Source organism: Sceloporus occidentalis, unplaced genomic scaffold (assembly GCF_023333645.1).
Source record: "Sceloporus occidentalis isolate IW3139 unplaced genomic scaffold, rSceOcc1.0.p SCAF_21, whole genome shotgun sequence".
Classification (NCBI taxonomy): domain Eukaryota; kingdom Metazoa; phylum Chordata; class Lepidosauria; order Squamata; family Phrynosomatidae; genus Sceloporus; species Sceloporus occidentalis.
In genome coordinates this window covers 13,359,685-13,372,101 of record NW_028317001.1, presented here as the reverse complement: position 1 = coordinate 13,372,101, position 12,417 = coordinate 13,359,685, and the positions used below count along the sequence as shown (strand labels likewise).

Below are 12,417 nucleotides of genomic sequence, written 5' to 3'. Positions count from 1 at the left end.
CCCACAGACCCCTTCCTTCCTTCCTTCCTTCCTTCCTTCCTTCCTTCCTTCACCCCAAAATGGAGGGCCAGAGGCAGAAAGGCACACACTGCCTTCCTTTTGGCCCACGGAGCCTGGCTTCCTTCTCTCTATGGAGCCTCAGGAGAGAAAGAGGAGCCTCTGTTCAACTGAGGCCTCAGAGAAAGTTCCGGAACAATATTCCCCACAGTCACAAGCAGCACAAAATGGCCACCAGAACACAAAATGGCCACCAGAACACAAAATGGCCGCCTTTGCCTCAGCACTTGGCAGATGGCAGTTTGAGGCCTTCAGGGAACCCAAAATGGAGGCTGAAGGGGCCTCAAAGTCGGAAGGGACCTCAAAGAGGATTTCCAAACCTTAACAACACCTAAATATTTTCCTGATGCTATAATTTAGAGACTCCCTGAGGCAGTCTATACAAGTAACTCTTTATAAATAAATAAAGTTTAGGAATAATAATAAGAAGAAGGAACATTAACCAAGAGCTATTTCTCCCTGTGGCTTTTCCCTCTGAGGCCTCTGCGCATGCCCAGGAGCCCCTTCTTCTTCTTCTCCTTCTTCCTCTGAAGAATCCTCCGGAGGCCTCTCCTAAGCCTTCCTCCTCCTCTTCCTCAGGCCTTTCCTCTAAGACTCCCTCCTCCTCCTCCTCCTCCTCTTCAGGCCCTCCCTCTTAGCCTTCTCCTCCTCCTCCTCTGTCCCTTCCTTTAAGCCTGCCTCCTCAGACTCTTCCTCTAAGCCTTCCTCCTCCTCAGCCCCTCCGTCTTAGCCTTCTCTTCCTCCTCCACCCTTTCCTCTTAAGCCTTCCTCTTCCTTAGGCTCTTCCTCTAAGCCCTCCTGCTCTTCCTCCTCCTCAGGTACTTCCTATAAATGCCCTCCTCCTCCTCCTCCTCCTCCGGCCGTTCCTCTAATCATTCCTCCTCCTCACAAAATGGCTGGGTCTGCCTGAGTAGTAGATACTCCAAGGAGATATCTATTATAGATAACTAAATATAACTGAAATATAAGTCATACAAGATATTAAGAATCTTGCAGGTACAATATTTGTAAGTATATAATATTCAATTCATACAAGCTATTAAGGAAACAAATAGACCTAAACCTCCAATTCTGAGACTAACTTCCAAGATCCGCTCTTTAACTCTCTCTCTCTCGATCTCCAACCGACACAACTCCCCCAACTGTCTCTTGGTCTCTCAGGCCTTATATCTCCTTCTCACGGAAGCTTCCAGAAGAACCTTCATCTTGCTCTCTGATTGGTCAAGAGAGCCTTCCGTAGCAGTGATGTCATTCTGCATTTGCATAAACCTCCCTTTACTGCCCCCCGTTGGCCACTTTCAAGAAGAGGAGGAGTTTCAGTTTCTCTATTTAGTTCTTTGTGAGGAGCAGAGTGTCAGAGGGAGAAAGACAGAAAGAAGCAGAGTGACAGCAGAGAGACAAGGCCTGGAACCACTAGGCTTCACTGCTGCACTGCGATCTGGCTGGGCCTGGCTTGGGTCTACTGCTGCTCCTTTCCTTTGGTCATTGCCATTAAGGAGGGGAGGAAGGAGGCCCAGCAGTGCTTCTAGGCATGGCCCACTCTCTCTGAAGGTGGGAGACTGTGACTCCCCAAAGGGGATTTCAATGCTTTTAATAGTGGCGCTCACGCTGTAGCAAAGATGATGATGATGATATCATCATCATCATCATCATCATCATCATCATCAGGCCTGGGGCAGGGGACGATAGAGCTGCCGCCTGACCTTAATCCTCATTAATGCCACCATCGCTGGGCCTTCTTGCTCTGCACCACTATAATGGCCATGCCTCAGTGCTATGGAACTCTGGGAATGTTCTTTTGGTGTGGCATTTTAGGTGTTGTTAAGGTTTGGAAATCCTGTTTGAGGACCTTCTGACTTTGGGGCCCTTTCAGCCTTCATTTTGGCTTCCCTGAAGGCCTCAAACTGTCAACTGCCAAGCGCTGAGGCAGAGGTAGCCATCTTGTGTTCTGGCAACCATTTTGTGTTCCAGAGGCCATTTTGTGCTGCTTGTGACTGTGGGGAACAATGTTCCAGAACCTTCTCTGAGGCCTCAGTTGAACAGAGGCTCCTCTTTCTCTCCTGAGGCTCCAGAGTCAGAAGGAGGCCAGGCTCCTTGGGCCAAAAGGAAGGAAGTGTGTCTCTTTCTGTGTCTTTTGTGTCTCTTTTCTCCTTACTCTCCCCACCACCACTTCTTTAACTATCATAAAAACTAATACCAACCTACACTAACTTCCTACACTTTCTACTTTCTTCATCTAATCTTAATCTTCTTCTTCCTCGTTTCCTCTTCTTGATAATCTTCCAAGCTCGTTCTACCAATCCCAAACATAATTGCAAACATACAACATAAAAAGATGACTTCCTATCACCAGTATCTGTTCTGTTTTTGGCAGATATGCCTTTCTTAAATTGCAAAAATGTAACAAGGTGGACCCATCTACCCTAAATTAAATAAGACTATTAACTTATTCGTAAATAATAATGCATTGTATAAACATTAGTTATAGACAGAGAAAGTGCTTAAATATACCTCTCAAACATAACATGTAGCGATATTACCCCATTTAGATTCCAAAAATTTATAAAATCCATCCCAGTCATCGTTCTTCTTGGTTTTAGGATTATCCTTCAAAATTTGAGTCAATTTATCCATTTCAATGCCTTCATAGATCTTAAATAACCATTCCTCCAGTGTGGGGTTGGACTGACTTTTCCAGTACTGCGCGTAGCAAATTCTTGCTATTGTCACCAAATAGTACAACAATTTACCCTCCCTCCCCTTGATTTCTTCTTCGAAGATTCCTAACAAAAAACATTCCGGATTGTGTTTAATTACTTTACCCATGATTAAATTAATTTGGTTATTAATCATACTCCAATATTCTTTAGCGAATTTACATGACCACCAACAGTGGTAAAAGGTTCCAACTTCGGTCTTACACTTCCAACATTTATTGTTAGAATTTTTGGACATTTTTGCCAATTTTACCGGGGTTAGGTACCATCTGAAAAACATTTTGTAAAAGTTTTCACGTAAATTCTGGGAGACGGTAAATTTGAAATTGTTTTTCCAAGTTTTTTCCCACTGATTTAGATTAATAGGGTGCCCAATGTTGTTAGCCCATGTGATCATCTGTTGCTTCACAACTTCTTCTTCCAGATCCCAGCTTAATAGCAGTTTGTAAATCTTCCCTATCACATTTTTGGTATTTTCTACCATACACTGAATTGCTTCCGATTTATCTCGAGATGGGGCAAATCCAAATTCTTTTTTATCAACTTTGAATTGTTCTTGTAATTGCTTATAGACAAACCAGTTTATGTTCCACCCTTCATTGTTTAATTGGTCTTTGGTTTTCAAACACAAGTCAGATTTACTACTATCAATAATATCTCTATACCTAATCCAATCTCCTTCCTTATTCATTTCCTTTCTGTGGAAGGCTCCTTGTGGGGAGGTCCAACCCGGTATATTCGGAATTGTTCTCATTTTATATCTATTCCAAACCTTAATTAGTGAACCTCTTATACAGTGAAGAGCAAAGGATCTATTTTGTTCCCCTTTCCCATATATCAGATAGGCATGCGAAGGGTATTCCGTCCGCTTCTACATCTAGCAAATTATTATTCTCTAACAGAATCCAATCCTTAGTCCATAAAAGGCAACACGCTTCATAATATAACTTTAAGTTTGGCAAATTTAAACCACCTCTTTCTTTAGCATCTTGTAGTAGTTTTAGTTTGATTCTTGGTTTTCCCCCCTTCCAAACAAATTTTGACAAATCTTTCTCCCATTCAAGAAAACATTTGTTGAGGATTTAATAAAAATCCCAAAGGCAAAATTATTATGGGTTATAAAACGAGATTCCAGAAAGATATGAAGGCTTTCACACATAAATGAATGGGCAATCGGTGATGCTTACGTGAGAGATAAAAGTGATTAATGGGTTAACGAGATAGTAAGTCACTACAAATAGAAGTTGTAGAACTTAATGAGAGAAAACAACTTACGTAGGGTCCCCCGCCCCCTTTGGTGACGTCAGTTGATCTCTTCTTTTCATGTGCACTCCGCAGGTCTTCCAGTAATTTGGCAGCTTTTTCCAATGAGTTGATTCTTAATCTTTTTTCTTCCCAAAATACATGTAGACCTTCGATTTCATCCCATTTGAAAGGGATTCCAAGGTTTTTTAGTTTGTCCGACACCAAATAATAGTCTCTCCTTCTCTTCAAAATCTTACCCGGGATATCTTTCAGTATCAATATTTCTTTACCGTCAATCAACATTTTTTTCTTGTAGCTATGCTGCATCACAATATCCCTTGTTTGTTTTCGAACGAAGTAGACCACCACGTCCCTTGGTAATTTCTTCATTTTGGCAACTTTGGAGCTCAGTCTGTAAGCACGGTCTAGCTCCCACGGGAAGTGGTCTTCTGATTCCTCTATAAATTTAGCCAAAATCGGAGATAATTCTACATAGAGATTCTCATTCACTTTTTCCGGAAGGCCACGTAGTTTTAGACAATTTTCTCTTTGTTTAAGTTGAATCCTTAACATTTGTTCCTGTTCTTCCTTTGACTCCTTGATTTCATCCTCTCTCTGCTTTTCTAGAACCTCCGTTCTCCTTTCCAGATTGTTTACTTTTCCTTTAATAGTTACTATATCTAAGTCGATCTTATCCAGTCTGGCTTTAACTTCGACAATTTCACTCTTCAATTCGTCTCTGGAACTCCATATTTCTTTATGTGTTTCTGCTTGTAGTCTTCTCATTTCTTCAAGCAAATAGTCGTTGTTTTCCATTGCTTTATTGGGTGTATCAGTTGGTGTAGAAAGTGATGCAGATGATCTTCTTTGAGTTGGTATTGCGACTTGCGCTGTTTTTCTCGTTCCTACAGGCATCTTAATAGTTACAAAGAAAATAATTAGACAGATTCGAGTTTGTTGCCACCAATAGATTAAGTAGATTGGATTCTCTTTAAACAGAAAAATCCCAATATACAAGGTTTATCTAGTCAGACTTTGAATAGGGGTAATATACCTCAAAATTCTATAGATACCAATATTCTATTCACATTTACGGTCTCTCAGAAGTCACAACCATAAAATATATTTCCTTATAAAAAGACGGTAGTTTGTACCTACATAATTACCCTGGTCCTTTGTCTTTCTTTGCGGTGTCTTCTTCCGAGTATGTATATACTTAGTCCTTAAGAATTTGGGGGGGGGGGGGGGGGGGAAATGGGGAAAAAAAGCTTAGATGATTTTCACAGAGAGTACCAAAGCGGCAGTAAAATTGAGTTAAAGCACAATGTTGTTACCCAGCAGAGGAGAGTTAAAGAAAAGGCTTTACAAAGGAATTATTGGTTAAATCACACCACTATATGGTAAAGCTGGGATTTTATCTCCAAATTTCTTAACTAAACAACAATGGAATGGTAATAGAGGAATATCACAGAAAGACTAAGCAATGGTTACAATTGAAACCTTGTTGTACTCAAGTCTAGCTAAATAGATACTGTATATTTCAATTTATTTCTCTAATTTGACTTGATACTTTATTTTGTGTACTATGTTGGTTGAAATGCAACAGTAATCCTAGTTGTTCTTGATTCACTGTAGGCTCAATAAAGTTGTATAAATCCCTTTTACTTACTTTCCCAAAGCCAATATAGAAATAAGGTACCTGCAATGATACACAAGCCTCTAGTAGAAAAAATTGCTTCCTTCAGATGAGGTTTCAAAAGTTTCCCTTTTCTTTATAACAAACTCAAGATTCCTGTGTCACACTTCACCCACAGCCAGTAGCCACCAGGCAGCCTAATATGGTCTAATTAAATATAGCACCCCTTATATCTTAAGCAGAGGAAAGAGGATCCAAGCAGCAAATATAATATTACTTACATCAGCAATTAATAAAAATTAAATTAATGTCTTTCTAATACTTAGTCCAGTAAAAGGCAGAGGAAGGAGAAGTTCCAGACAATTGGTGCAGCTTCTTATTTGTTCTCCCTTCCGGTCTCCCTCACATTTTGTCCTCCAAACTTAGGTGTCCTCCAAACACATATACACTCGGCCCCCGGGTTACGAAATTAATTCGTTCCGCCGCCATTTTCGTAACCCGGAAGGCTTCGTAAGCCGAAAAAGCCATAGGCGCTAATGGGGAAAAGCCGCGATTCCGTGCGAAATAGCGCCGAAAAGCACCAAAATTTCCTTCGTAACCCGGAATAACCTTCGTAACCCAGAAATATTTTTTTTTTTCGTAACCCGGAAATTTCGTATCGCGGCGCATTCGTATCCCGGGGTAAGAGTGTAACAACAATAATCCTAGTTGTTCTTGATTCACTGAAGGCTCAATAAAATTGTATAAATCCCTTTTACTTACTTTCCCAAAGCCAATATAAAAATAAGGTACCTTATATCTTAAGCAAAGGAAGGAGGATCCAAACAGCAAATATAATATTTCTTACATCAGTTAGCAATTAATAAAAATTGAATTAACGTCTTTCTAATACTTAGCCCAGTAACAGGCAGAGGAAGGAGAAGTTCCAAGCAATTGGTGCAGCATCTTATTTGCTCTCACTTCAGGTCTTCCTCACGTTTTGTCCTCCAAACTTAGGTGTCCTCTAAACACATATAACCACAGTAATCCTAGTTGTTTTTAATTCACTGAAGGCTCAATAAGGTTGTATAAATCCCTTTTACTTATTTTCCCAAAGCCAATATAAAAAAAAGGTACCTTGTATCTTAAGCAAAGGAAGGAGGATCCAAACAGCAAATATACTATTTCTTACATCAGTTAGCAATTGATAAAAATTAAATTAATGTCTTTCTAATACTTAGTCCAGTAACAGGCAGAGGAAGGAGAAGTTCCAGACAATTGGTGCAGCTTCTTATTTGCTCTCACTTCAAGTCTCCCTCTCGTTTTGTCCTCCAAACTTAGGTGTCCTCCAAACACATATAACACAGCTCAGGATCAGTGGCTCTCCTCTGGTAATCTTTGTCCTCCAAGAACGTTTTTCTACAAGACGTCAAGAAATAGAGGCAAGAGAGAAATATCCTGCTGAGATCCAAACAGATTGCCTTCCCCAAGGAGACCCCAATAAGTCACTTTGGATCCGTTCTCAGAGGCAAGAAGAAACGAGGCAAGGGGGAGAGGAAAGGAAAACATATAGAGCAGAAAGGATAGTATTTGGTGTTCCTTCTCCTAACCCACAATCAACAAATTGTCCTTGAAGGTAGATCCAACTGCTGACCAATGTAAGACAAATGAAGCGGCACACGAACTATCTCCACTTTTTAATCCATGGGGGGGGGGGGGTAGTTTTTTTTTTTATTTCTCCATCCAAAACATCAGTGTCTTAACGTTTTAAAAAAAATAGTCTTTGTAGAGGCTTCTCCTCCTCTCCCCCGAGAAACAAAAGAAATTGGAGTAAAGAGTCCTCCAGGAACGCCAAAGCTCCTATTTGTTCGATCTTGTTGCAGATGAAAAGAGGGGGAGAGAGGAAGAGAGAACTCACCCCGTAGTAAAAACACCACGGGTTGGGTCGTTTCGCAGAAAGGGGTTCCACTGGTGAGACGATCTTTTGCAAATTGACAATAGAATCCCAAAATAAATGGTAAAAAGCGGTGGCCAAGCCTTTGCTGCGGCGCCTCAGCTCGCAGCGGCCGACGTGGACGTGGTAACCCAGGGCCTCTCTCGGTCATCAGCCGTCTCTTATTGTTCTCTTTAATCCGACTCTGCTGTTTAGAATTCCCAGCCGAGAGAGAAACTTGATGGGCCCCTCTGCCTTCCCCTCATCAGGGGAATACTTTCAGCTGCCGGTACCTCACCCCGGCAGCTCCTTTCCGCGAGTAGCCGGGCGCCCTTTGGAGATCTCCTAAAGGGCGTCCTTTTGCTCGGCCATGCCACCGGAAGTCAGAAGTTACTTTATAAGACGAAAGGATCCTAATGGTGGGAGTTTATGTACCCTTAGAAAATAAAGGACTGTTTTTTTGACAAGTTGAAAAAACAAATGCCAGACCGTATGAGCGATAGGACCTTAATGATGGGAGATTGGAATGGAGTGATAGACCCCAGATAGATAGAAAAGCAGACAACAAAACATACTTAAAGCAAGGGAAATTGCCAAAATCTTTCTTTTAATCAAAAGAAGCCTTCACATTAGAAGATACTGGAGAATCAAGTATGGTCTGTCTAAGGATTTACGTTCTTTCCAAACACCCATCAATCCTGTTTGAGAATAGATATGTTCTTGACTTCCCCGACTATTAGCACAATGGTGGAAGCAGGAGAAACCCTACCAAAAATCCTATTGGGTCACAATCCAATTTTATTGACTTTGAAGAATAAACCTAAGAATAAACCTAAGGAACTGATATGGAGACTAGATGAGACTTTGTTAAAAGATGGAAAAATTCTAGATAAAGCAAAACAAACACATTTAAATCCTCCTCTGAAGAAAATCTGAATGGAGAAGTCAGCCCAGAGATCGTCTGGGACACAAGCAAAGCGGTAATGAGGGGTTTCTCTTTGAAACAATCTTAAGAAAGGGAAACAAATAGAGAAAAGAATTGGAAAGAAATGCAGAAAAAGTTAAAGGATAAGGAACAATTACTTAAAGAAAACCCCCAAAACAAAATGATTCAACAACAGATTAAGAAGATTCAAAAGGAAATAGCCACATGGCTAATAGAAGACCAGGAGAAAAAATCAAGATGCATCAAACAGAAACACTTTGAGAATGCTAATAAAACTGGCAAATGTTTAGCATGGAAATTGAAAAAGGAAAAGGAGAAATGGATCTTTTCAAGGGTTAAAGAAGGGGACAAGATTTATTCCAACCAAAAACATATGAAAGAATGTGTATATAAATATTTCACAAATCTATACAAAGAAGAATATATTTCCCAGGAGAGGATACAAGAATCTTTGGACAGAGAAGACGTAGTAAAGATTGACGAAGAACAGAGAATCGAAATTAATAAACCAATAACGGCTCCTGAGGTGCTAGAAGCAATCAGTAAAACCTAGGCATCCAAAGCTCCAGGGCCGGATGGCCTAAGTGCAATGTATTACAAGAGCTTACAGAAAGAGCTAATTAAACCCCTAGTAGAAATCATGAATAGACTCTCACAAAGAAGAACGCATGACTCTTGGAAGATAGATGATATTGCACTGATTCCTAAAGAAAGTAAGGAGCTGCTGGAGGTGAAACATTTCAGACTGATTTCTCTCCTTAACAACGTTTATAAAATCTTTGCAATGGTCTTAGCAGAAAGGTTTTCAAAAACCCTACAAAATATCATAAACGGAGACCAAACAGGCTTTCTCCCAAAAAGGCACCTTAGAAACAACAGGAGAAATTTACTAGATATTATAGACTTCTATGAGAAGAAAATAGATAAAAAAGCAGCTATGATTTTTCTTGAGGCCGAAAAGGCGTTCAGTGAAGTTAATTGGAACTTCATTCTGGAAACCTTAAGAAAAATGGTTCTAGGAGATAACTTTATCATCTGGATAGATGCAATCTATAGAAAACAAACAGCGAGACTTATTATTAATGGGGCGAAAGAGAAGGCGTTACCTGTAATGAGAGATACCCCTCTCACCTTTGTTATTTATGGCCACTTTAGAGACTCTGAGTCCTAGCATTAAAGAAGATAAGAAGAGCAAAGGCCTGGAAATAAAACAGGAAGAGTACAAACTTAAACTATATGCGGACGACGTGCTGATATACTTATCTGACCCAATAGAAAGTGTTAATACCCTGCTTTATAAATTAAAGGAATACGGACAGCATTCAGGTTTCCGGATTAACAAGGATAAGACAAAAATTTTACCAATGAATTTAACAAAAGAATGATCAGGAAAATCTACAAGAGGAGCCTGGCTTTAAAGTAGGAAAAAGGGTCAAATATCTAGGTGTTGAGTTCATCTCTAAAAACCAAGACCTCTTTAAAAACAGCTACAAGAAAATATGGGGTGATATCAAACAAGGTCTCAATAGATGGGCTAAACTCAACCTATCCCTCTTGGGTTGGATCATGGCAGTTAAAATGAATGTACCACCTAAATTACTATTTTCATTTCAGACTATACCTATCATTCTTAATGACAAACCATTTTTAGAACGGCAGAAGGACCTGCAAGAGTTCATCTGGGCAGGGAAAGACCTAGAATCAGATTTAAATGGCTAATAGATGATGTAAGGATTCCCCACCACCTCACCATCCTCTCTTCTATTTTGACCCGACACCTCTTTGGGTGTTTGAAGGACAGTCGTGTGGATGGATTGTAAAACACAGACCAAGCGGCTGGTTAAACAAGGATATAAGTTTATTTTTAACACAGAATAGGCAATGGTATCTTTGAGATGGAGTTGTTACTATGTCTTCTTTTGTTACATATATACAGGTCTGGTTTTAACTCTATAGTAATAATAATAATATTAACTCCGCCACACAGGCTATACTATCACTCAAGAAATGATGTAAGCCAAAGCCCTCTTCCTGAGTCTGGTTCCCCTGAGTCTCTCTTCTCCAGACTCTGCAGAACTAATACTGTCCCTCTCTGGACAAAGCAGTTCCTTAAGTAACCATCCCTCAGGAACTATGGGAACCCACTCCTCTCTTGGACTCTACTGTTCCCATCCTCTCTATAACTATCTCCCACTGAACTCCCGCTTCATCCCTCAGGATTGCAAACCCTAACTGACTCCACCCAACTGCCAAGCGGAAGCTTCAAACTCCTCAGCCAGCACCTGATTGGCTTAGAGTCTCTGGCTTCTGATTGGCTGGTTTGTAAGTCAGTCCGTCACACGCCTCCCCCCTTTAATAGGTTCATTGAGACACAGAACCAAACGGTTCTATGGTCCAAGGAACTCCCAGTTATCAATTATACTTACCCATTATATATAACATTATACACACATCAGGTGACACATGTGATATACTTCATATACTTGTTTTATCAATAACCATTTCCAACTTAAATATCTTGGTATTTTCCTGTATGTTCCCCTTTTAAACATATGTCTAATATCAGTTCTACCTGTTATAACAACTTACCATCATTTTTCTATACGTTTAGCATATTATATCCATATCCCTTATCACTTGTTGGGTTTTAATATTTTAATAACACTTAAATAACCTTTTTCCCCAACTTTAGATCTTTATATGTTCCATTTAAATGTTTTTATCAAACATATTTAATCTTTTAACCCTTTTCTCTTATTGGATTAAAGACTGATGGAGCATCATCTCCAACTACTTTGCCCCATTCCCAGTTTTGAAAATATTTAATCTAATGGCAAACTACAATATATTGGTTTTCCAGTCTATCAACTCAATTATATCCTTGTCCTTTTTAGGAGTCTTCTCTGGATCAGTCCTTGTAACTGACCACGTGTTTCTTTTTCCCGGCTGTGGACTTAACACCTCATCTAGTAAAAAGTCTTTGCTTCCTCCTGTGTCACTGGACCACATTCCTTGAGGGCTTTGAGCAATCTTTACATCTTCTTCTGTAGACCGGAAAGTGTCCCTTATCAAAATCATCCCGTTCTCTAGATAGTTCATCACAATCTTTGGTCTTTTTCCCTCTGTTGAATCTCCTTTTCCAGTTGGTTGATGGCTTTTGGGGGTCCCACCAACACTTGTCTGTCATCTGGTCGCCACCAGTATGTTTGACAGCGAAGTTTATAGACGTGAACATGTTCTGCATATACACATCTATTCTTTCAACTTTTACTTTAAGATTCTTCCAGTCTCTGTGAACTAAACCCTTTTCTTGGGTTATATCACCCATTTGCCAAACTACATATTTTTCAACACTGTCCTATTTAATATATAGCTTCCAGAACCCTGAACTCTTTATTAGAACCTACAAAAGCCTGCTGTGATGCTTTTAATAACTACTTCGCAGACAAAATCTCTCAGATAAGAGCCGATTTGGATGCCGGCCTTACGACAGAGGCGACAGGAGATGTGTCCAGAGCCTCTGCCTATACTCTTCTTCGGGATGAATTTGAGTCAGTTAGTACAGAGGATGTGGACAAGCTCCTTGGGAGTATGAAAAAGACCACTTGCTCTCTTGATCCTTGCCGTCTTGGCTGGCCATCCAGGGGGAGATACCATCAAGACGCTCCTAAAAACAAAACTAATGCATCTTTGAGGGAAGGCTGTCATCCATCTTGCCTCAAAGAGGTGGTGGTTATGTTAAGGAAAAAGCAACATGGGACATACAATGATTGAAATAAAACATGTATGTGAGAGTCTGAGTGACTCAGCAGAAGCAAGTAGCAACCACACAGGTGTAAAAAGGTAAAGCAATTAACAAGTCCTGAAAGCCAAGGACAGAAAATGTAAAGTGGTTAATTGGGCA

The 12,417-nt window shown here is 40.2% G+C and overlaps 1 protein-coding gene across 1 annotated transcript in view; it reads right to left on the bottom strand.

Moving 5' to 3' along the window:
- The window catches only part of LOC149301636 (uncharacterized), a 47,743-nt gene extending 45,959 nt beyond the window's left edge, over positions 1-1,784 (bottom strand). Inside the window, exon 1 of the mRNA XM_089484335.1 lies at positions 1,761-1,784. Coding sequence (XP_089340461.1) covers positions 1,761-1,784 — 24 coding nt within the window. The remainder of the gene's footprint in view (positions 1-1,760) is intronic.
- Between the last annotated feature and the right edge of the window lie 10,633 nt (positions 1,785-12,417).